The 26,545-nt window shown below is 35.6% G+C and overlaps 1 protein-coding gene across 7 annotated transcripts in view; it reads left to right on the top strand.

Moving 5' to 3' along the window:
- The first annotated feature begins 373 nt into the window (after window positions 1-373).
- The window catches only part of LOC18434675 (Mitochondrial substrate carrier family protein), a 37,027-nt gene continuing 10,855 nt past the window's right edge, over window positions 374-26,545 (top strand). For 2 of the 7 annotated variants that reach the window (XM_088850530.1, XM_020667572.2), the window contains exons 1-9: window positions 374-1,144; window positions 2,206-2,321; window positions 7,692-7,749; window positions 9,452-9,601; window positions 15,657-15,867; window positions 16,731-16,776; window positions 17,987-18,107; window positions 18,274-18,349; window positions 18,851-19,086. In XM_088850530.1, the coding sequence (XP_088706656.1) occupies window positions 1,066-1,144; window positions 2,206-2,321; window positions 7,692-7,749; window positions 9,452-9,601; window positions 15,657-15,867; window positions 16,731-16,776; window positions 17,987-18,107; window positions 18,274-18,349; window positions 18,851-19,082 (1,089 nt within the window). In that variant the 5' untranslated portion in view covers window positions 374-1,065 and the 3' untranslated portion in view covers window positions 19,083-19,086. Of the gene's footprint in view, window positions 1,145-2,205; window positions 2,322-7,691; window positions 7,750-9,451; window positions 9,602-15,656; window positions 15,868-16,730; window positions 16,777-17,986; window positions 18,108-18,273; window positions 18,350-18,850; window positions 19,411-19,892; window positions 20,453-22,606; window positions 22,841-26,545 lie in introns of those variants that run through there. The other 5 variants (XR_016043426.1, XM_020667571.2, XM_020667570.2 and 2 more) reach the window with 5 other exon arrangements.

Below are 26,545 nucleotides of genomic sequence, written 5' to 3'. Positions count from 1 at the left end.
CATATGGATATGCATTATGAACTACATTATGAAGATCTGACAGCTCCCATTCGACCTATATTACTATTCATTATAGTTGTCCAGCTTACTCTTATCTAATATTATATAATATAAAATAATATATGTTTTTATAAAATATTATTTACATATTATAGCAATAGGGTCGATGCAAGGGGGAGCCAGAGTCATTTCATTTCTCTTTTAGGTAGATCCCAAAAAATTTGTACAATACAACTTACCGCAAAAATTAAGTCCATCATGTACGGGAAATATGAATTCCACCTATTTTGGTAAAATTATCATTTCCAACTATTTGGTTTAAAAGGTGGAAAAGTGAATTCCCACATAAATATGAATCGCTCAATCAAAATGCATCCAAACACAATTTTTTGGCACATATCCTTAAAATGTGAGTCCCAAAAATCTCAATCTAGGGAACTAAACAGGCCATTGGGTGAAAGATGTATTTAGGAGAATTTTTTTATGATCATCATCATTATTCATTTGAGCATTTTTCTAACTATTTAGGGTGAGCAACACAACTCCAAACGGGTGAGCACGAGATTTTTTGTGATTTGGGTTCCATCTTTTGACTTCTCTTGTTCTTTGTGATTTGAAAATTTGGGTTCCATCTTTTGACTGCTGTTGTTCATCAAACAAGCGATGAATCGAACGGTCACATCTCTCCTTTAACCTTTGTAACCCTAGGATTTAGGCCCAATGTTTTTTTTTCAAAACCAATTTCTTCCCTCCCATCCAGCCCATTTTCGCTCTCTTGTATGTTTCGGCTCTCTTTCTTTCATTTCAAGCTTTCAAATGGTGGGGTTTCATTTCTCTCTCTACTATGACTTAAACCCTGAAGCCTAATACCGTTTTTCAAGCACTCTCTCTCTCTCTCTAAACATTTGGTTACTTCTTCGCCCTCGCCTTCTGAAAACCCTAAACCCCCCAACGTCACATACCAGGAGTCACTCCCTCTTTCCAACCCTAAACCCTAAACCCCAAACCCCTACCGTCAAATACCAGGAGTCACTCCGTCTTTCCAACGTGAAGGTTTTGGCGTCCATGGTTGAAGCAATGAGCCCAGAGGGCGATAAAGTGGCTGGAACTTCTCTGAGCACTGCAAACACCGCTCAGTTCTTTGGTACTCTGCTCTTTATTCACTATCTTCTATGAATTTCATCCTATTGCTTTTTGAAACTGCAGATATGGTGGCATTTCTTCTATTCATTTCAATGATAACTTATTGACACTATCTGTTAATTGTAGAATAAAATCCCTCTCTCTGTCTCTCTTAATTTGTTTCGAGCTTCTGATTTTCTCCATTTGGAGTGACAATTCTCTATCTCATTTCCCTCATTATTCTCGTCTACTTTGATGGTTATTTTTGTTTGTAATTTGTGATTTTTCCCTTCTGGATAGCATTTCTCTTCTCTCATTTAATATGAGGGTCAATTTGTTTGGAGCTCCTGCTCTTCTGAATTTGGAATGGCAACTCTCTCTCTCTCTCTCTCTTTCTGGGAGATATTTGTCTTGTTTATTTTGTATTCAGTTTCTTGCTGTTACCTTTTAACTAGAATGGAATTTCATTATGTATAGTATTTGAAGCTTAATCATCGCTCAAGGAAAAAATAAAATGTTCAAACACTGCATTTGGCTCTGTAAATGGGTAGTCTAGATTGGATTGCTAGAATCTCCAATGCCAAGCCATAATTCACCTTATGAACCCTAGATGATTGCTTAAAGTTCTTGTGAGTTGTGGTAACACTCATCTTTACAAAACACCAATCAGAAAAAAAAAAAAAAAACCGAGATAAGGAAAAATTTCTATTGGGACTTTGATGCAACTGTTATGCATAAAAGAAAATATAGCCTAGTTCTTGAAAGTTGATATTATTATAGGATGGAAACTGATACCCATTTATTTCCTAGTGTTGTATTGATATTTTAAACATGAGCACTATATTGGCTCCCTAATTAATCTCATTACATTATTGACTTATAAAACATGCTTAAGAACTATATGCCAATTGAATTTTCGTTTTCCATATCTTGACTGGCTGGCATCATGGTGAAAATGTCCATTAAGTTTTATGGCTATTGAGCGATTACATATTGTACTTATGCATATTATTGATGTAGTTGATGGTATGTTTCCATAGTATACATGTTGGAGGCCTCTGATGTGCTTTTCTTGTCATGTAGTATGGAGGGAATTTGTGTGGGGTGGCCTAGCTGGGGCTTTTGGGGAAGGTATCATGCACCCGATAGACACATTGAAAACTAGATTGCAAAGTTCAGCTATAATTGATGGATGCAAGGTAACAATATGAATTTTTTCCCCGGCATTTAGTTCTTTATAAAGCTTCAAGCTGTAGCTAAAGTTTGATATTTCATTGGAGTATAGGTTTTCTTTTTTCTTGGGTCTATATGTGTTCGGATAGCTTGCTTACATAATGTGGAGTTTTTTTTGTTTTGTTTTTGTCTTTGTTTTTTTTTATATATATTTTAATGCTTAAATTCTGGGTATGTAGGACAAAAGCATTGTTCCCCATTTATAGTTTCTACCATGTTTTTAAGTTGGAATGGGCAGCTGAAGAACATTTTCTTTAAGCTGTTGAATTCTAGCTCTTTCATTTCAAAACTTCCGAAAAAACTAACTTTAGATGCCTAATTTTATCCTGTTGCTTAATGCAAATTTACTTGGTACTTTCACCTTCTTGCTTCCAATGGAAGTGCATTTAACTCCATACAAGTCCCTATTTGCCTAGTAGAACGTAAGGTGCCAGTCCATGCTTTGGCTTGTGGCTCTACATCATGTGTCCTAGTCCAAGGGTGAAATATAGAAGAGAATTTTATCCGAAATTTCCTTGTGTGAAGAATTAAGATAATATTGGGAGGGTAATCAAATGTTTTATTTCTTCCTTATGTGAGTTTAAATGTATTATATTTAAAGGATGTTTATTTTTGTCTGAAAAAGGGATTGAGCATAAATTATGAGAATGTCCATATGAAAAACTGTAATGAAACAAAAAAGAAACATAGACAGTGACAATGCCAACATGAATAGTGATGCATTTTAAGGCCCCATTTGCGTGCACGGAATTTTAGCAATGATGCTACTTTTCTTATCCACCCATCTAAGAATGATAGATATCTCAGGTTGGTCTGCTACTATTCACTGAGCAGCCTATTTTTGCAATCTTGATTATCTACAAAATGCCTCTGAAATGCCCCTAAGACTATGAAAAAGAAGAACCTGTTTCCTCCGCCCGAGAAAGCGAATATACTTCTTTAGCCCATAAAGGTAAGCCGAGCTATTTCTTTGATATGACTATTAGTGTGTCCAAATGGGGTCTAACACCGCTTGGGTTGGTGTGTGGAGATTAATTGCGAGTCAGTAACTTAGACATTTCTTTTCCAAGGGCTGCAATGAAACTACTCTTAATTCAGTCAACTTGCTAACTTCTAATGAACGAAATATTTATTTGTCTCAATATGTTTTGTTTGCTCCAGAAACATTGTATTTGTGGCTGTTTGGAGGTATTCATGTTGTCAAAATAATTTTCATTCATTTGAACACCATTTAAATGCCAAACCTCGAGGCAACCGTTAATGTTGTCTTACCTGAAGTCTTGAAAGGTGCCTTATAGGGTATATAGAGTTGAAATTAAAGTAGAGAAGAAAACAGTTTGGTGGGATCTAGAGAGAGAGAGTGGGGAAAGAAGATAAAGATGATGTAGAAGAAGGAGAAGAACGGGGGAGAGAGAGAGAGAGAGAGAGAGAGAGAGAGAGAGAGAGAGAAGGAAAGTGAATGTCTAAGGACTAAACGAAAATTAAATGACGGTTCCATTCGTCAAATAGAAATGCTTATTCCTTTTATTTCCAACACTCCCAACAAGCTGGTGCATAAATATCAATCATGCCTAGCTTGCTTGTGATATCATGTAATCTGTCCCGTCCAATCCCTTTGATGAAGATATCTGCAAATTGATCTTTAGACTTCACATGAGGAGTCTGAATGATCTTGGCCGCAACCTTCTCTCTGATAAAGTGACATTCTACTTCAATATGTTTAGTCCTTTCATGAAAAACATGATTTTCTACGATATGAATAGCTGCTTCATTGTCACAATATAGAGTGATGAGAAGCTTAACTCTAACACCCAAATAAAAAAGAACGCTTTTGATCCACATTGCTTCTCATGTACCATGAGTTATTGCCCTGTATTCTGCTTCAACACTAGACCTTGCGACCACATTTTGCTTCTTGCTTTCCAAGTAACCAGGTTTCCCAAACGAAGGTACAATAGCCAATTGTGGACCTTCTATCAGTTTGACTACCAACCCAATCATCATCTATGTAAACTGCAACATCATGATGTACTTGATTGAGAAAAATATCCCTTTCCCTGGTGCAAACTTGAGATATCTTATTTTTTTGTAGTTTGTACACAACATCAAGGTGGGGGGATTATGTGGTTCATGTGTAAATTGATTGACCATGCTAACCGCATAAGAAATGTTTGGTCTAGTGATTGTGAGATATATAAGCTTGCCCACTATTCGTTGATACTGATTAGGATCTTTGAGTAGCTCTCCCCTTTCTTCATGAAGTTTATGATTGAGTTCTATCAAAGTATCTGCAAGTCTAGATCCTAACATCCCCATTTGTTGTAACAAGTAACGCATATTTTTTCTGGGAGATGACTATCCCTTTCTTTGATCTCGCTTCTTAAATTCCCAAAAAAATGACTTAAGGGGTCTAAATCTTTGATATCAAACATGAAGCACCTTGCTTAAATAAGATTTAAGATCTTTAATGCCCTACTCATTATCCCCTATCATAACACTATCATCAACATACACAATAAGGGTAGTAATTCCATAAATTCAGCAACAATCAGTGAAAGTACTACCCCAGTTGCTCAAGGGCAGCAAGACACCATCTCCTTTGAACCTCAAGAAGAGTTGGTGACTATTCCTAAAAGAGAGCTGTTGGATCTCAAGCAGCTGACTTCCATTTAAGTTCTTCCTTCTATAAATCTCACATTGGACAATCAGGTATATGTGCATCAACGCATCATATCTATGTAAATTGCTCTAAAACCCCTTGGGTTATTGATTCTGGAGCAACTGAACATATGACTGGTATGGCTGATTTGTTCTCCTCTTATATCCATTGTTCTAGTCGTGAATCAGTTAAAATATCAGATGGATCTTTTATTCCAATCAAGGACAAGGCAACCATGCATATTACTACTTTTGTTAACTTGTCATCCACCTTGCATATTCCTAATCTTTCTAGTAACCTCCTGTCGGTTAGTAATCTCATAAAGACTCTAAATTGCAATATATCCTTTTTCCCTTCTCACTGTATATTCCAGGACTTGATGTTGGGAAAGACATTTGGGCATGGTCGTGAAAATTGAGGGTTGTACATTTTGGAGACTCCTGATCGTGCCTTGACTGTGACAACCACATCTTCAATTGCTAATAAAGAAAAGGTGTATTTGTGGCACACCTGACTTGGTCATGCATTGTCTTTTACTTTGCGTTCTTTAGTTCGTAAATTGTTTGAGTCTCTGGGTCAATTCTATTGCAATGTGACATTTGTGAGTTGTCAAAACATTGTAGAACTTCATGTTCTATTCGTCAATAAAACGCGTGATGTCCCTTTCTCTCTTATGTACTTTGATGTGTGGGGTCCGTCAACAGTTGCATCTGTGTTTGGATTTCGTTTTTATGTTACATTCGTGGACTGATTGATTTGGATTTACAGCTGTTTATCTAATGAAACACAAAGATCAAGTTGCTAATCAGTTCCAAGTTTATCAAAAAATGGTTAAAACTCAATAGATGCACAAATTAAAGTCTTGCGGTCTGACAATGGGGGTGAGTATATGTCCAACAAACTTTGAGATTATCTTCTTGATCAAGGGATTGAGTTCCAAACAATTTGTCCATACACAACTTAGCAGAATGGTATAGCTAAGAGACAAAATAAGTACTTGTTGGAAGTCACCCGAGCTCTTTTATTGGGAATGAAAATTCCAAAAATTTTCTGGTTTGAGCAGTTCTCAATGGTGTCTTTTTAATATAACGCATATGCCCTCTTGTGCTTTTGAGGTAAAATCTCCCACAGAAATTGTTCATCCCAACTCACTCATGTTCCTTGTACCTTTGTGGATGTTTGTCCACATCCTTGGTCCAAAAAGGGACGAGCTTGATGCTAAAGCTGCCAAATGTATTTTTCTGAGGTATCCGTCTCATCAGAAGGGATACAAGTGTTATGATCCTATTACCAAGGTCCGCTATGTCTCCATGGATGTCACTTTCTTTGAATCTGTTCCATACTTCGCCTTTAGAGGTCATGAGTGCTCTCTTCAAGGCGAGAATAAGATATAGTTTAGTGAAGAGAGCACATCAGCTGTTCCCCTTCCTACACTTCTATATGAAGAAAGTGGTTTATCTGAAAGGAATAGTGCACATTCAGAGAAGGAGTTGGAGACGTATACCAGGAGGAAGAAAATGGTATAAATCGAAGTTCTAAGCGACCATACCACGAATGCTAACCCGGAATCAGAAACTGTTCTTGACCCTTGTTGCTCTTTCATCCTCTCAGAGAATCCTAATTTGGACTTACCTATTGCTATTCGTAAGGATACAAGTTCTTGCACTCAACACCCTATAGAAAACTTCATATCCTACAATTTTGTGATCTGTCTTTTGTTAGAATACCATTCAGTATTGCAGAAGCACTTTCACAACCTCAATGGAAAGCTGCTATAGGTGACGAGATGCGAGTACTTGAGCAGAATAATACATAGGAAATCACTAACCTTCCTGAAGGGAAGAAGGTTGTAGATGTTGTTGTAGATGTCGATGGATATTCACTATAAAATACAAAGCTGATGGTACCATTAAAAAGTACAAAGCAAGATTGGTTGCAAAAGGTTCACCCGGACTCCCGGTATAGACTACCAAGGCACTTCGTGCATGTGGTCAAGTTGAACACTATGAGGATTATTCTTTCACTAGCTGCAAATAAATCGTGGCCACTCCATCAGCTAGATGTTAAGAATGAATTCTTAGATGGAGACGTCCAAGAAGAAATCTATATGGCCATGCCTTGTGGCTTTCAGATTAAGGGGGAGACAGGACAGGTTTGCAAGTTAAAGAATACAATATATGGACTTAAACAGTCTCCGAGAGCATAGTTTAAAAAATTCAGTGAGGCACTGCTGAAATTTAGGTTCAAAAGAAGTCACGCTGATTATACCCTCTTTGTGAAGAAGGATATTGTTGGAATTACTGCCTTTATTTGGAGACATAAGATAAATAAGGGCTAAACAAAAGATAAATGACAGTTGTCCATCAAATACAATAAAGCTTATTTCTTTTATTTCCAACATATAATGCATTAGTTGGTTAAAGGACCTTAAAGTTAACCATGTCTGGAAGATCTAGGCACCTTTTTACATTTGAACTACTCGTAAGAAATGGCATTATATTGAGTTGTTTCATTCTGGCTGAACATGCTGTTTAGGATGGTTTTGCTAATTTGACTTAATAAATATTATATACTACTGTTCTGAAATACTCTTAGAATTTGTGAACTTGTAGATTTCTCTGCCGCAATTATAATTTTTGTTTATTTGTTTCCTGTTTTTCATTCTTAACTTTTTTAGGGCCAAAAGAGCATATTACAGATGGTGCGAACGGTTTGGACTGCAGATGGATTAAGAGGTAGATGGCTTTCAATTTGCTCAAACTAAATTTTCTGTTGCAAGTGCTGAATAAAGAACTAATTTTGGAATCCTAGGGTTGATTTCGCTGACCATTGAAACTTATTAGCATCTATGATAAACTTAAAATATGATAAACTTGAAAAATAATTGATGTTTATGTGGAGCAAACTATGAGTGAGGTACAGGTAACTTGAGTGTACAATATATCTTCATGTTCGGTCTTAGGATTTGTTCATGAACCAATGTCTCTTTGTTTCCAAGTTAATAATCATTATGATTATATCCAAGTTGTCCTACTAAAGTGTGCGATGTAATATTGTGTTGAAACAGAATTGTTTATTTATTTATTTTGATTAGTAACTTGGATTGCATTAATGTATGCTCATGTAAAAGATTTCCTATAACTCTCTGATATCAACATAGTTTGAGACACAAAATTGATTTACAGAACTGGTGGTGATACAAAGAATTCTATCCCGTGTATTCCCGCCTTGTCTTGTGTATCTTCTAGGCAATTTGCTTCTCTCCATGTGCACTCAAAAATTGCCTTTATATAATTTAATGTCTGTCCCAAATTTCATCAAAATATCGGGCTGTTCTCCACGTGTCCTTTGAATCACCTTTTTCCCATGCCAGAACATTAGACGAATCACCTTTAGAGATTATTGATATCCAATTTGGTTTTGGAGGCGAACTCCTGAGAGGAGGCTGATGGCCTCTGCCTCTTTGGATCAATAGCACCAGCAGCGCCAGAGAATGTGATGCGAACTTTGCATCATGATTTCGTAAGACCCCTCCTAGTCCCGAGGGACCTGAGTTTCCTGTAGAATTACTATCAAAGTTTAACTTGACAGTACTTTAGGCAAGGTTTCTAAGCATCTGATCTCTGTCATCTCTCTATGCCATTGTTTTCTATTGTGTGAGGAAATCTGTGATTGAGCAGCCCCGGAATTCTTTTTTAACTAGTGCTTAGAAGATCACTTAGGCCCTGACCTGCTCCTCTATGCTGGAAGCAATGGTAGATGAGCTCATAGAGGTCCTTTCTGTTCTTTCAGTCCAAATGGCCCAACAGATTGTTGCCACGCGAAGCTTCAGCAAAATTAGGTGTCTTAAAGGTATCTCTGGGGTGAATCATTTGCATTTAGAATGTGTTAATTGCGTCAATTATTTAAAGGTTTCCATTTCTATAAATATTCATTGCTTATAATCCTGAAAAAGAGTTACTTTTCCATGTAAACTACCTTTCCTTGCTTTACTATTACAGAGACATTCACCAAATTGGATAATTTGGGCATTCTAACTCCAAAGATGACTGGAAATTCTAGGCCTTATTAGTGATAGTGATATGTACAGTGTTGCCACTTCATTTATGTATGACATCAGGTGTGTCTGATTTATTACCAGGCACGAGAAATCATGTACAGTTGATTTTTATAATTGTATCTATGTTTCTAATCATATATGTTCATAGTGGAATAGGATCTCTGTAGACTTGAAGCCCTTGTAATTATGCTCCTTTTTCCCCATTATATTCTGTGTTTCTAAAAGGCTTCTCATCTTGCCCCTTCTCATTTTCAGAAATTATCAAGATGCTTATGATTACGATTGCCTATATCACCTACTATAATGCTTATGTGGCTCATTGGTTATTGACGTATAGTATCTCTTCTACTCTTGCTCTAATGTTGTAATTCATGCAGGCTTTTATCGGGGAATTGCTCCTGGGTTGACTGGATCACTAGCCACAGGTGCTACGTACTTTGGTGTTATCGAGTCTACAAAAAAGTGGGTGGAGGAAATGCATCCTAATTTGGGGGGTCATTGGGCACATTTCATTGCTGGTGGAGTTGGTAAGCAATTACTAGTTATCCATGATGGTTTAGCAATTACAAAATAATGATAAAATTTCCAGGCACGCCCCGCTCTTATACTTTTCGGTGGATTAGTCTTATGTAGCTATTATCTAACAATATTAGCATCTAATATTATTGTTCAGCTGAATTGAGTATGTTTATGGTAGTGGAAAACTGTGGTGCATCTTTTAAGATAGGGGATGGAGCATTCATATCCAGTCTCCAGTTGCATAAATATGATAGATAGGTTCACTTTTCCCATGACTATTGGCACTTTCTCTTTTTCTTGTGTTGTGTCCTGTGGGTTGCATCTTACAACTTAATGTGGCCATTCAAGTCACTAATGTTTCGTAGCAATTTTTACTTTTTAATGCACAATATTCTTTTGACGGTCATGTTAACAATTTCAGAAAAAAAATAAAATCTTTTGAAGGTCTATTACACTATTGCCTTTCTGGGGTAGACGAAAAAGGCCGGATGATGATGGCAAACCACTTTTGAAGATCTGGAATGGCAAAAAAGCCAGCATTCTTTTTGTTGTCAGTTTTTAACATGTGGTTGCACCTAAGAGTCCCATAAATATACATTGCCTAGACATATAGGATGAGTATCTTATTCATGTATATCCACTAGAATTGAGATAGTATGGTTTTTATGGATTTAGAAACGTCCACTGGTAAGGATTTCACTATCTCCATGGATTTAAGTGAGTCAAAAGTTTTTTGCACTCATGCACCTGCAACTACCTATTCTCAAACTATCATTATTTCGAAAGGCACTGATTCGAAAAGACGTTTACTCCCAGGTCAACGATATTAGAAAGCTTCATTCTGTTGTCCTCACTGAATCAACTTTTTTTTTTTCTTCGAACTCTAGATCAATTTGGTTACTTGTCTATGTGAAGCTATCACCAATATGGAGAAGATCCAACAGCTGAATCTGGTTCCAGAATTTGGAAACAGGTCACAATAAAATTAAAGTTCGGAAGACTTACCGTGATATAATTTTCTTCTTACCATCTCATTTTTGGTGCGAATCAAGTGGTATTACCATTCAAAAGATAAAAATGGTATCAAGTGGTATGAGTTCCCTATTGACAATATGATGAGACCTTATCAAAGATCGGTCACTAATTTTCCATTTTAACACCCTATAACATGTTTGGAGAACAACATGAACCTTGATAAGGTTAAAATCTACATTTTTTGTGGTAGTATTCCAACAAAACCAATTTAGCAGCCATTAGTTAGTGTTAGTCTAACGAGGGACTAGTTTTAATTCCTGGGAGGTGAGATTTGAAATCTGGAATGGATAGAAATCTGTTCTTCAACAAAGTCAGTGAAACAAAATTGGTTTCCAATCATGCATAAGGCTAGCCTCAAAGCCCGAGAAATCCTAATTGCATAGTCTGCATCATTAATCAAGTCTCATATTTGCCCCAAAATAATAGATAAAAGAAAATAATTGAAATAGTCCAAGGGAAGGCCTCAATGCGCTCCTCACAACTTGAGGCACACTCCACTTCTCGGGTCTTTCAACCTTCCCTAAAAGCCTTTTGCTACCTTGCTTTTCCTTTTGAGTTCCATCCTATTGCAGACATAGTTAGCATGTCCCCATTAGAAACATGTCCTTCCCAAAAATTAAAATAAAAAGGAAAGAACTCAGGTGTTTTGAATTTGATTTAAACTCCATATTATTGAAAAAATTGCGAAAAATTGCGTTGCTTAAACCATTTAAAATGTGCATTATTGATTTTTTTAGAACTTTTTTAAAAATCAACTTTCCTATTCTGTTGTAAATCAAACTCTTAAACTACAAAACTTCCTTATCTCCATTTGACTTCAAATCCATATTTTGGGAAATAAATAAAAATCTCTGTTTTGTAAAAATAAATAAGCTTCTCAGGAAAATCTGATTTGCTTGCTATAAAAGAAAAGCGAAATCAATGGTTTAAGATATTCCCCATTTGGGGACAAATTTTTGTCATGGTAGACTTTCAAGTGTAGGATGCAAGGTATACAGCTGTTGCATAGGCAGAGGAGAGAGAGCGGGAGGCTTATAGATCACCTTTTGTTTGGGTGGTTTGTATGTTGCAAGTATAATCTTTTTTCTGTGGTTTAATGATATTTTTAGATGAATTGAATTAGATCCCTGTTTCATCAGAGTACATAGATTTAGAGATTGGAATTTTGGGGTTTCCTAATAAAATGTGGTGATTTCTATGTGATACTATTATACTTTTGCTTGGCTTTTAGGATGTGTCGCGATATGTGGAATCATATATCTCTTTTTCTAGGAGTTCGATTGAAAATATTTATGATGCTTTATATTTTTTTGAAACTTCCCTATCTTCATTAATGTAGAAGTTTTTTTAATTTAACCAACAAGTTGAACAAAATATGTCACCACTATATTTCCCAAAAAAATGTGTTGCCAAAAAAATGTATTTCCCATGGTTACCGGGATCTCCCAAGTAGGTGGTCGCTCTTGCCCTGGAAGCTCGATTCTGTGTTCGAGGACAAGGGATCTCAATTCCAGACGTTTCTTGAATTTAGGGATCTAGATGCTCAAAGTTGGGGATCCATCTTCCTGGTTAATGGGATTCAGATCCCTCTCATCTAAATCATGGGTCCATGAGTAAAGTGGATTCGAGCCTCCACCAATGTGGAATTGAGTTACTTTTACATTGGTAGTGAAGATCACTCGCCCATGTCGAGTCTCATGTACTGGACAGCCCCCTTTTCCCCACCCATCCTCTCTCTAACTCCCTAGCCCATAATCTCTGTGTGTGTGTGTGTAAGAGCACTTAACTTTAAAAATTCTGAAATCTGAATTGGCTTTCGGTATAGAGACAACCAGTGGAGAAACAGTCCCAATGGCAACAACTCCAACCAGGGTTTGAAGCGTGTAGTTTGAACTTTGACCTTGTAAGTAATGAAAATAAACACCATAACGTACAAGCTGTTGCCATATTACGTTATGGAATCTGTAGATGATGTATGGTAGCTAAAGTTGTGCTATGTCCTAACTTAAATTCTTTTCATTTCACTTATTGGAAGCTCCATAAGCATTATGCAATTGATCTTTATCTCTAATGCCCTCTCATTTACTATATCCGCTTTGCAGGTTGACCCTTTCTTTGCCTTTGGACCCCTTTTTTCCTTTTTAATTTAGACGGTGTTTGATCAGTTGCATGCCTAATCGCATCTAAGCCAAAGGACCCAAACCAGGGAAAACAAGCACACTACATTTCCATCATACTCTGGAGCTTCTATTATCCCAGAGGACTGAAATTTGAATCCTCATTTTGGGGTTTCAATTTCACTTCACTTATGATACTCACTCCAATAATATAAAAAAAAAAAAAAAAAAAAATAGAACAAGATTCTTTGTATTTAATGATTGGTGCGGTTTGTATAAAGCTGAGGCTCTAAGCAATCAAAGTAAATCCCACCTTCAAATAATGTCGAGAAATGTGGTTTCAATATTGGGAATCTTTGTGACAGCTTTAAATATATTTTCATCTTTATTTATAAAATTTAGAGCTTAAAAAATAGTGCAGATTGAGCAGATCTATGAAAGTTTGAAAATCTTGAAAATTGACGGTTCAAAAATGCGTTACAAGATGCACTATTCAAAACTTGAAATCCATTTTTTTCTCATGTTCATGCATCTTGATGTGGAGATGATCAATTTGAGGATATTTGGGCAGCAAAACAACTTCTTTTAGGGAAATTTTTGAGGTGGGCTCTAATTTGATTGTTTAGAGCCTCGGCTCTATATAAACATTTCCCTTTAATGATACTTTAGTTTTTGAATTCAGAAAAAAATTAACCATATCATTTAAAGGACTTCGCTCCAAAGCTAGAGTACTCTATCTTGGGAGCCTTGATTCTAAGCTAGACGGACTTCAATCCCATGTACTTTGTCATTCGATCCTGGATAAATTTGTATGTACCCCTTTCATAATGGGATCACGATCCCTTTTAACTAATGTTGTACGGATCTTGATTCCTATCCCATGGATCTTCATGCATTTATCAATACCATGGTCCCGTTCTCAATCCGGCATCTAATCTCACTCTTGATCCTGGTACCCATGGTTTTTAAAAAAAAAAAAATACTCAGCAACTTATTCCCCCTAAATGGGACATAGTCCCTAAAAAAAGCATATTTTATAAAAAATAAAAAGAGAGCTAGAGTTACGGCCACAAATAATGTTGATCATGATAACATGTGGCTATATGACTGTGAGGACATGCCGGCCCTCCATAGCTCTTTACCTTTCTTTTAATTTTGATGACTCTACTATGCCTCATAATATTTAGGTTTGCCTTGTTTTGTAATCAATTTTGGTTCATGGGATGAGACATAAAGTAATTTAGTTAATTTTATTAGTTCAGTATAATTTTTATCGATTAATTGTGGATTGCTATTGCAAATTTTGTAATCATATTTCATGACATCTATAAAATAACATCTTTTTTTTTTTATAACACCTATACATCTCAAACTTTATATCTCTCTTTGTTTTTTTTTGAACGAAATCTGAAATACTCACGGTACTTTTACCAAATTTTTGGTCATCCATATTTTGTCACCCTATTTTTCGCAGCCAAATTTTTGGACCGAAACTGACTTTAGACCAGTATTTTTGTTAGCCAATATATTGTTATTTCTCAACTTTCTATGGTAGCAAGTGAATCACCATCGTTATGAAAATTGATTATCCTATAGTCTAGATGATTTTTGCAACTAGTAAACCGTTGCTTCTTGGGCTGCCTCTCACTTGTCGTGTGACTTTCCATCCTTTCTATGTTTTCCTTACTTCCCTGCAAACTATCTTCATACTCCATCCATGTTTCCCACTATTCACAAAAAGAAAAGAAACATTTCTATTGCCTTGAGCCTTCCATCAGAGGAAATCCAATACCCTCAACTATTTTCTCTGTCCTTTATAGTATAATCGCATGCTGCTTCCCCATCTTCCCATCTATTAATCTCTATCTACCGTTACAAGTCACCGCCAATATTTGCAAATTTCATAGCTATATGCGTGATCCTGGAATGGCCCTCTAAGATAACCTAGGATCTTACCTCCTTATCCGTATTACTTAAATAGTCTTTCTAAGTAAAGTATAAGTAAAAACAGGTTTAAGTATTCCTGTGCATATGTAAGGGGTTATCCTCATTTTTTGTACTCCACTCTGTGGTTGGCCCATTTTTTAGTATAGAACCCCCGTCTAGTGGGAGGTCTCTAGCCCCTCTCTCCCCCCCCCACTCTGTAATTCTCCTTTAATACAATACAGTACAGTTTAAAAAAAAAAGCAGTCATCCTACTTACTAAAAGAATTATCTGATTGCCACTGGTCTCTTCTCTGTCAGCCCTACATTAACTAAACAAGACACTTCCCAAGCTCAACCCCTTGTGAAGACTAGGCTAGCTCTATGCTCCTGTTTCTAGCAAGTGCATGTGACCTTCTTAAATATTTCCTTAATACTCCTTTTGAATGATGACATGCTCGTCATAGATACTTGAGATTTGCACCATCATCATTATCATCATCCAAACCTTATACCAACTATTTGGGGTCAGCTATTCTTGATAATTGCACCATAAGTGTAAATGTTGTTCCTACTGATCCAATTTTCTTCTCTAAATGACGCAACACTAAGAAGTTCCATTTGCATTTGAGCATCTCTTTTGATTTGTTCTCTTTTAACATCTAGAAGGTGAATATCCTTGTATATCTTTGTAATCGGGCGGGTTCTATAAGCCCATTTTTGTACATGGCTGGTTGATTCATTTTTTACTGAGAGATGCCGATCATCTTATCTCTGTAATTTATCTTTTCTCAGTAATACAAAGTTAACTTTATCAAAAAAAAAAACATATAGAAGTGAATATCTTAATATCTTATCACTTCTAAATATCTTGAACTGAATATCTTGAACTGAATTTTATTTTTCTAAATATCTTGAACTGAATATGTCGCTCTATTTATGCATGGCTTTGTCGTAAGCTTTTTATTTGCTGTTCGTTATTCTTCAGGAGACACTCTTGGGTCTTTTGTATATGTGCCATGCGAAGTGATGAAACAGCGTATGCAGGTCCAAGGCACAAGAAAATCTTGGAGTGCTGTTCTTGCTAAGGAAAATATCTGTCACAAATCTGGGGAGCAGATGTATGGATACTATTCTGGAATGTTTCAGGCAGCGTGTTCCATTAGGAAGCAGCAAGGATTAAGGGGATTGTATGCTGGGTATTTATATATCTCTTCTTGTGGGGACCAATTTAGACGTGCACAATACTTTTCTCTTAAATTTATTTTGGGAAGAATACTATAATCCAATGGTGTACAGAAGGTAGTGGCCCGAATGGCAGTAGGCAGTGACCCGAATTGCATTTTACTGCCCATTCTGGTAGGCCCCAGTACAATAAATCTCCACCTTCTGATAAGTAAAAAACAAAAAAAAAAACAAAATCTCCACTTTTGTTCATTACGAGAATAGGTTGGATTGGATTTACCCTTTGGAATGCTACATATTGTGTTCCATTGGATTGTGGTATATCTTTTGTAGAATGCTATATGTTAAGTACTTATTTTTCTCTGGGCTTGACTTTGAATTGGAGGGTTCTTGGGTCTTTTTGCTACATATTTTTCATACTCTTGCCACCACATCTTGATACTCATGAATGCATACTATCATTCTTAACCGATGCTGCTTATTAAGGAAAGAAGACTGCTATATGAAGACTTTGCACTCTTATAGGATGCAATTCATTTTTTGTTTGTTATATTCTTGGCTGTATGTTGCCATTGGCTTTCTCATCAATTATAATGCATTTCTTTGGCTGCTCCAGTTGCTATTTTGTTGGCATCCATGGTCTATACATTCTACGTCATTTTTCGTCTATTTTAGTGGATCTGGATTTGTTTAGTCTTGGATTTTACTAGTCACGTTCCAATAGTGGTGATAATCTAAGTTCATTTGAGTCTTTTGTGTCATGTATGCATGGATAAATTATTCTTACATATGTGGATCTCTATAATTCATTATGTGCAAAATACATGTGGGACATAAGTCATTCACATTTTTAATCTATTTTGGTTTGGTTTAACAGATATGGGTCTACACTTGTTAGAGATGTGCCCTTTGCAGGTCTAATGGTATTCTTCCTCACAAAGCTACATTATCACAACATTAACTCTCTTTTTTTTTTTTACTTTGCTTTTTAACTAATAATCTTGTATGGGAGTTCTAGCTGCTCATACTTCATACACTTGAAAAGGTTAAGTATGGCATATAGATTCCCGTATGGTATACAATACACAAGTGGTGTGTGACTGCTTGTCATTAAGACTGTCAGTGAAAATGAAAGTAGTTCCAAGGTGAATGTTCATCATCAGAACTATTATTTATCTCCATCCATGGTGGTTGTTGTTATACCATACTCAGGATGTGTATGCTTTACTTCTCCACATGAGTTTGTACGTGTTTCTTGCTTGGATAAGAACTGGATTAGATCCTTCAAAGTTTGACCACCTTATAGAGCAAGCTAAACAGATCCAGTAAGGTGTTGTTTGGGAGTCCCATTGGATGCAAGAGAATTTGAGATTTGATTGTCCTCACACCAATACAAAAAAAAAGAAGAAAAAAGTTTGGAATGCCCTCTTGATAGTACAAGGCATGACAAACCATACCCTGTTCACTAAACTGCCATAGGGACCTTTGGACTATTGCTCTTTATTTTATAAAGGAAAAAGTTTATATTAGGGTGAAGCTCTAAACAATCAATTTAAGGCGCACCTCAAAAAATCACTAGAAGATGTTGTTTCGATGCTAAGAATCCCTCCATTCGATCATCTCGGCCTCAAGATGTATAGACATGAGAAAAAGTAGATTTCAAGTCTTGGAAATAGTGCATCTTGTAGTATATTGTCTAGACCGTCAATTTCTAAGATTTTCAAGTGTTCATAGATCTGCTTGATCTACACTATTTTTTAATCTTTAAATATTATAATTAGATATAAAAATAAAATTTCAGGTCATTACAAAGATTTCTTATATGGAAACGACATGTTTTGGCACTATTTGAACATGCGCCTTACTTTGATTGGTTAGGGCCTCAGCCTTATAGAAACCACACCCTTTTATAAAATACCCTTTGTCGTACGTACTTTGTGGAACTCAATTTTTACAATGCAATCATCTCTATGTTTTCCAGTTTAGAGAAGACCATTTCAATCCTTGTCCATTATCGGAACTTAATTTTAATGTGATATGTTTACATTTATCTGGGGATGCCTAGCCTTCAACTTATTCTGTGTTTTGCTCTGAATGTTGACATTTTGATCTGGAGAGTACATATAAATGCAGGTTATGTTTTATGAGGCCTTGAAGGATTTCGCAGAGTATTCGAAAAAGAGATGGTTGCTTTATCCAACTTCTTATAGCTATAATTCCATTGAGGGTCTCATACTGGGTGGATTAGCTGGTGGTAAGCTTTCTCTTACACACACACGTGCGCACACACACAATGCTTGTATTGCTAAGTTTTAATTTATGCACACATTCAATATTTTTCTGGATTACCTTGGATAGACTGGGTTTGACCAAGTCTATTCCGTCTCTAGCCTTTAATTTCCCTTAAATGTCTTTGGCAGGCGTCAGTGCATACCTCACAACTCCATTAGATGTCATCAAGACCAGGCTGCAAGTTCAGGGATCTTCTCCAGTTAGGTACCATTTTTGGTTATTCCATTTAGTCCTAAAGTTTGGTGAATAGTATAAAATATCCTTCACAGACAATTGCCCATATAATTGACCAAACTTTCCAGTGTCTTACAGCTTTAACTATTACTAGTTTTGAATAAAAAAGTTACCACCAAGGAAAACTGGGGATTGTTGCATTTTCTGATGGACCACCATTAGCGGCTCCGCAAAAAAATTATGGAAGTCACCATATAATGGCATTCCTAATGTGGCCTAAATAATGGAAGTTGTCTTATGTAATCCATGAAAGTAGTTTCTATACTATCCAATGATACATAAATGTTTTATTTTTTTTATAGTAACTCTAACATATAGTTTGGATAATTATAAGATTTGGGCAAAGAAGTCTCAATCGCTTACCTGTTAGACAAATTTTTATTATTTGTTTCAATGTTTTTTTTCTGATGACTACTATTGTTACTGTTAAGAATTATTTAGATTTTGGATTTTTTTTTGACTGTTTGTTAGGTACAAGGGTTGGTCGGATGCAGTGAGGAGGATATGGTTAATGGAAGGAGCAAAGGGTTTCTTTAGGGGAAGCGTGCCTCGAATCATATGGTATGTGCCTGCTTCCGCTCTTACTTTCATGGCAGTTGAGTTTCTTAGAGACCATTTCAATGATGGAGTTGAACGTGATGTCCATGAAATCGCAAGCATATCAATTGACACTGGCTCTTCGACAATGAGAAAAGTTGCTTGATTTCGTGAGTTTCCTTCATCTTCGCTAATCATTACCATTCTTGTGGAAAAAACATTACCAATTTCAATGTTAATGTTCTTGGTGGCTTCGATTTTTGTAAATTGTTCTTTTTGTTATCATCATCATGGAAGCCTGATTCTTAGAATTCCTTTGAGCAAAGAACGCTCTTCCCTCTTCACAAGCTTGTATAGATACCTGAAATGACCCCTTCTTATTAAACTGGGTCATTTGATTGAAGATTATGTTCCATTAGACAAGTGCCGGACCCTTTGGTCTAGGCTTGGAGAAACTTTTCTTCCTTTATGATATTAGTTTTCTTTCTTTCAAATTGTTTGAATGGTAACTGTTTTGAAGTTATTCTGCATCATAAATTTCATGCATTGTGTCAGTGTCGAATATGAAAATTGGACTGTAATGGAGCATATGTACTCACGAATGACATGTGAAATGCGTGATCATATGCAGACTTATGTATCCTAAGTTGGAATTCAAATAAATAATCATATGTTGTAAGTTTATTTCACATATGAAATCATAATAAATTACCAACGTTTGACATGCAAAAAGGAAATGCGATGCAATAAGGTAATACTGTTGAAACTTAATGCTGTTTAATATTTCAAGTATGATAACATTGTCAACAAACTTTTTTTAAAATCATAATAGCATACATGTAACTGACCCTATTTGACCATTCTTTAGACCTGGAACTTTCATGTTTGACCTTTGCTCTAAAGAGAATGGATTACAAAATTCTAACTGATAGTGCATGTGCATTGATGTATACTAAGTTTGAACAATGTTCCTCAGACTTTAACCTAATGGTAGACGGAGGTCAAGGGTTCACCCCTAAAGTTTGTCCCCAAAAGCCAAAGCCAGCTGACCTGCTCAATAATTGGGATCCAGGCACAGGTTGATTAGTTATGCTGTTGATTATTCCAACACCACATTGGTTCAATCCACACTGATTTTACCTCTCCTAAAGAGAGAAGGTACATTGGCCTCTAAACAGGCGTACGGAGAATTTTCCCAAAAAAAATAAACATGACCTTATCACGTGACTATGTTACTAAATAAAAAGGGGGGTGATTGTTCTACCAAGTTAGGAGTTCTGTCTATTAATCCGGAAGAAGAGAGAACTAAGAAAGGGAAAGAAACAATAGTAGGGAAATAGAGGAAAGTACAAAGGATCAAAATGCCCTATGAATGGAGGACAACAAAAAGAAGTTGTATAACCATGAAATCAACAAAAATTCAATTGTATAACCATGACATGAACTAAGGAATCTGTACTTTTTTTTACGAGCCAAGGGAGCTGTTTGGTGGAGTGTACGTGTTTGGGTGGAGTGTACATGTATGGGAATATGACCAATGGGGTGTTTGTATATTTAAAGGATTATGTTGCAAACTTGAGATTTGCTTTAATATATATATATATATATATATATATATATATATATATATATATATATATATATATATATGTATATATATATAAAATACTACACAATGTCTATAGGCGAAAATGAACAGTGATTTCGCCTATCTCCATCACCATCTAAAGTTCATCGCGCGATCACGATTGTTAGGTAGTTTTATTTTTCAATTTTTTTTTACATATCGGAATGATCTGAAATTTGAAGCGTGCATTCATCAAAAATAGGGGAATCTTCGAAAATAAAAAAAAAATATTTTACATGAAAAACATTGACCAAAATACCCCCGAAAAATTTTGGGGGTATTTTGGTCAATTTATTTAACACGGATAATTTTTTTTATATTTTTATTAGATGTGCCTCACTAAGATGTTATTACCCGCCAAATTTCAGGTCATTCAGATTTGTAGAAAAAAAAATGAAAAATAAAACACTATCAGACAATCGTGACCGCGCGATGAAATTTGGACAGTGATGAGGGTAGGTGAAATCACTATTTATTTTCTTCTATAGGCGTTGGGAAGACTTTCCATATATATATATAAATTGATCAAAGTACCCTCGAAAATTTATAGGGGTATTTTGGTTAATTTATATTATACGAATTATTTTTTTTCATATTTTTATTAGATGCGTCTCACTAAGATGTATACATGGAAGATACTACAAAATGCTTATAGGCGAAAATAAATAGTGATTTCACCTACCCTCATCACTATCTAAAGTTCATCGCATGGTCACAATTGTTCGGTAATGATTCAGTTTTCATTTTTTTCTTACAAATCAGAATGATCTGAAATTTGGAGTGAATGTTCATAAAAAATAGACGAACCTACAAAAAATATCAAAAAAATATTTTACATGAAATAAATTTACCAAAATACCCCCAAAATGTTTCAAAGGTATTTTGATCAATTTGTTTTGCCAATTTTTATATATATATATATATTTTTTAGGTGTGCCTCACTAAGATGTACACATGCTCCAAATTTTAGATCATTTCGATTTGTAGAAAAAAAATGAAAAATAAAACACTATCGGACAATCGTGATCGTGCGATGAACTTTGGACGGTGATGAGGGTAGGTGAAATCACTGTTTATTTTCTCCTATAGGCGTTGGGAAGACTTTTCCTATATATATATATATATATATATATACAATGAGACCATTTATCTTCCGTACATGGAGGTCACAATTACTTACAACCATCCGATGTGAATTTGATAGCTTGGATGTGTCACAAAGTTTGACAATTTTTTTTTGGACTTTGAGCTTAGTCAATGAAATAATTACAGCCACTCAATATCACATCCATTGGTCAAGATTAATGTGACCACCTTATACCAAAGGTAAATGGGAAAGTATAGAAAAGATCGTCACGGACGTAATATGTCCGTGACGGAATTTTTTTCAAGTAAAATTGACGCAAAATATATATGGGGACCGTCATGGTTCCCGTAGGTCCGTGACAGTTTTTAGGCAAAACCATCCATCCAAAACTGTCATGGACATGTATGTCTGTAACAGGGACGAAACACTGTAGCAATTCGCCTGTAGGCATTTTTAAAATTTATCATATATATATATATATATATACAATCTGCTGCTACTATGATAGTGACTTAAACAAACCATTTTTGTATAATAATTTTATCCAAAAGATTAACTGTAGAAGAATGCTCAAGTATCATTAGTGGTTTCGTTACGAAAGTTTCTTCTGGTGGATCAGGACTGTATGTCGTGACGAGATGATTGAACTCGATTTCATCTGTATCTGAATTTTGATTGGATAGATTTTGTAATTCTAAAACTTTAATTCTCTGTTTCAATTGGTGTACTTCTTTCTTTACTTCATTGATCTCTTGTTTGAGTTTTGAGATAGAAGGTTCTTTTTGCTTAGTGAGATGTTGTTCACTTACTCTTTTCATAATAGAGGCAAAGTTATATTCATCTGGTGTTTTATTGATAGGAGGTGTTTTTGCTTTTGTTTTAACTAAATTGATAAATTTAGTAATAACAGATCTTTTTTCATCTGGATCTGTAATTTTCTCTGAGGTCTAAAATTAGATTATCTTCTTGTATTAAGGTGTGAAGATTGTGTGAGGGGATAGGACAAGCACAAGTAGATTCTTGCATTGGATGGGAAGATTGTTCATCAGAAGAGGAGTCTGATGAATCTGACAATTCTGTCCATATAAAATTATCGTCTTCGATATTTCCTATTAAAGATACATTGGAATCTGTATTTGAAAAGGATGTATCATCATAATTGATAATATGATATAATTTTGATTTTAATGACTCATCTAGTTGTAGTGCATCGATTTTCTTTTTTATTTTACATTGATGTTTATAGTGACCGAGTTTTCCACATTTATAACATACTGGTATTTTCTTTTTATTTTTAGAGTAGGGAGAAAACGTTTTTATAAATTTATGTTGTTTAGACTTCTTATATTTTTTATGTACTTTATCAGACCTATATTTTTCTTTCTTATATTTTTTCTTTTTCTTGTACAGTTTTTTCGATTTATGTTTTCTATCTATATGATAACCAAACTGTTCGCAAAACTCACCAAGCTCTTTTTATTTTGTAATTTGTTGTTTATCTAGTTGGCGTTTAAGCTTTAGGTCAGTACACAATGCTAGTCCTTCAGCACATATTTCTGCTGATAATTCTCCTAGTGTGTAGGCAGAGTATATGATAACTCCATTATGTTTTTTTCTGAGTCTTTCTTTGGCTTTTTCAGCAAATAGGTAGGGAAGGCCTGCTATAAACTTTTCTTTCCAATGATCTAGTTGACAATATTCTCGTATTAATAATCTAGAAAAGAATACATCTTTATACCATTTTTAATGAGATAAAGTAGGACATCGTAGGTTTGACAGCAAATCTTCCGATCTTGCTGCTAATAAAGCTGTACTTCCTACAAAGTGGAGAGTAATAGTATATATTAAAGTGTTTACTGCATCACTTTCGGTATAGATTATTTCTTGATTTTGTTCATTTCTGGCTGTCCATTGTCTCGTATTGGTGAGGATTCAATTTTTTGTTTCATCATCAACATAGAAATCCCACCATCCTCTTAACCAGCCTGTAAATCCATTTACTATTGCCTTGGCAACTTCTTGATCCGGATTGCTAGCCATTTTATTAGCGGAGGCAAACATAGTCATATGTCTCATGACATCTAATATTTTTAGATTGGATAGACCATCTATTATCCAATTAACAATTGATCTGCCCGAATAGGAAACAACCTGCTGTATAACGTCTTCTTCTAATAGTACATCAACAGGGGTAGGTCTCTTATAGTATGGTAAAGCAATGATTGGTTTCCATGTTTTACCATATGCTATCCTTTTTAGATCATTGGTTGAGGTATCCATAAAGGATCTACAGTAAACTTCTAAAGTAGGTAGGTAAATAGTAAACTATTATATTTTACTATTTCTTGTAAAATTCGATAGTAATTTAGACAAAAGAGAAGTATACAGATAAACGGAATGACAGAGATATCCATAACAAACCACTGTGTGTGGGTGTAATTTTGATACTAAATAACAATTTAAATTGCATATCATCAAACTGTATTGTACATTAACAAACCATCATAGTATACAAAGCATAACATTGTCTGGTACATACACAAAGAGAAATTTTAAATGCACACTTACAATTTATAAATACAGTAACTGGAAAAGAGCATCCAGTGTTGTGGACAGTATGAAAGGAGTGAAAAAAAATTGCAGTCGCCCATAATTATACAAGAAAATTATAAGAAAAAAAAGAAGATAGAACTTGAGTTTTAGTAGAGTGGGAAATTAGACAGAGACCTGGACAACGTGGGCTGCGAGGTCAGGACAGCGGCTGAAGTGCCAGGGACTAGTAGTTAAAGAACAAAGATGGGTAGTAGAGAGAGAGGAAAACTTTCAGAGTAATGAGAGAGGAGAGGAGCAGAGAGAGAGGAGAGCTATGAGAGCTGTATGAGAGCAAAGAGAGAGAAGAGGAGGAGCAGAGTTGCAGAACATAGGGAGAGAGGCTTCAAGTCGACCTGCCTTGGAAGAGGCAAGAGCATGCCTTATAGCCAAGAGAGGGAGGAGCCTTCGCGACGAAGGCAAAGTAGGAAGATGCCTTGAGTGGACATAAAGCAGAGAGAAATGACGTAAAGGGAAAAGACAAAATCAAAAAAGAAAGGCAAATATTCTTGTGGTCGAGAATAAGACAAAATAGCATCGTGAAACAATGTCGGGAATAAAACAAAACAGCATCCTGGAACAGTCTTTTTTGTCTTCATGGGTCGGTAGGCTTTGTCGTTTTCCGTGAGTGGCTACAGTCTTTGTGAGTGGCTACAGTCTTCTTTGTCTCATATGTCGGTGAGCATAGTACCTCTTTGTCGTATATGTCGGTGAGCATAGTACCTCTTTGTCATATATGTCGGTGAGCATAGTACCTCGGGCATAGTGCAGCATAGTATCAGGTTCTTTGGCTACATTCGTCTGGATCATCATCATCTTCTTCTTCTAGATAGGTTTCTTCGAGTGAGAAGTATTTATTTGCACGGGTTGGAGATGATTGTACTATTTCCTCTGATGAAACTGGTTTTCGTCCAGTTTCTGTAAAGATTTCTCGCATTTGTTGTTCAAGGGTTTCTTTGGTAGCATTGAGATTGGCTTGAAGCATGTTTCTCAGATATGTGGGAAAAAAATGAAGTATTGGTAGTATTATATCCAGTTGGATTCGGATTGTATATGGGTTTTTGTGGAGGAATTCTTTTTGGGACGATTGTTGTGGGGTCCATATTAAAAATGTCCCACTATTTAATGGAAATGGTTTTGCCAAGTTTGGGAGTATAAGTTTGGGCGGCTGTATTATTCTCAGAGATAGAATATTCCCATTTCATGATCCATGGGTGTTGTTATATTGAAACAAAATAAAGGTGATGATCTGTATTGATATCCATATTATTAAAACTAGCAAACTGCTCCTGGGCTTTTTGAAAAGCAGGAGGCAAAATATCAGTGGTTGATCCCCATATTAAAAACCAATTTTTAAAACAATTTGGGAATCTTTCAAAAATAGGTAACCGAAATTGGATATACTAACTATGAGAATGATTTGGGTTTTGATAAGAAAATACTTTGTGCCCTGCTTCTATATATTCGGCATATTTATAATACTTATACGAAAAATCAGTATTGTTTAGCTTTTTGCCTTGAGTGGGATTGCCCCCCACTCCTCATCTGATAACAGCTTTTTAATTTGCATTTTTGAGTATGCAATTACTCGTGTATTCTTTTGGTAATAATGGACAACTGAGATGGACCCTGTTTCCATTAAGATGGCCTCATAATATTCACGAGTTTTGACTCCATTTGTAGGAATCAGATGATTGATGAGATATAAGGGAGCAAGTTTAGCTGGATCCGTATTGGTATGGTGATATCTTCTATGGTAATGTCCATCAGAAATGCTCTTGTGATAAATGAAGAGCGAGGAATATTAGGCCTTTGGGTCGATCTTGATTAAGAAAGAGTGAAAGCTGGAGTGGATGTATTAGCTTCTGGGTAGATGATTTGGTGAATGGGTGAACTAGAAGGTGAAAGGGTTGCCAATGGTAGATTTTCACTTAAATATGGTATTATTTTCAGTGGGCGTTTCTCATTGCGGGAGGAGTTGCTTCGAGTGCCCATAGTAGGTAAATCGGACAAAGTATTATTAGTATTTGCTGCAAAGAGCCGGAGTGCAAGTGAAAGTGGTGTGTCTTCGTCGTTAGCCTCAGTGTTTAACCAAAAAGAAGAAAAATATAGATATTGAATATCTAAAAAAGGATTATCTCGCCCTAGAAAACCAAGGTTGTAGAGAATGGTATTTAAAAACATTTCAACCAAGATTAATAGAATTATTTCATAAGAAATATTATAAATTGCTGAAAAAAGAAAGAGAAACAAAAAGATTCTTTATCTGGTTACAAGAAATTTGTGCTCAATATAACATTCAAATTCCTCAATTTAATATTCAAAC

The sequence above is a fragment of the Amborella trichopoda genome, chromosome 10 (genome assembly GCF_054954075.1).
Source record: "Amborella trichopoda isolate Santa Cruz 75 chromosome 10, AtrichopodaSantaCruz75HAP2 v2.0, whole genome shotgun sequence".
NCBI classification, from domain to species: domain Eukaryota; kingdom Viridiplantae; phylum Streptophyta; class Magnoliopsida; order Amborellales; family Amborellaceae; genus Amborella; species Amborella trichopoda.
The sequence above is the reverse complement of the archived record's forward strand: the minus strand, read 5'-3'. Positions and strand labels throughout refer to the sequence as shown.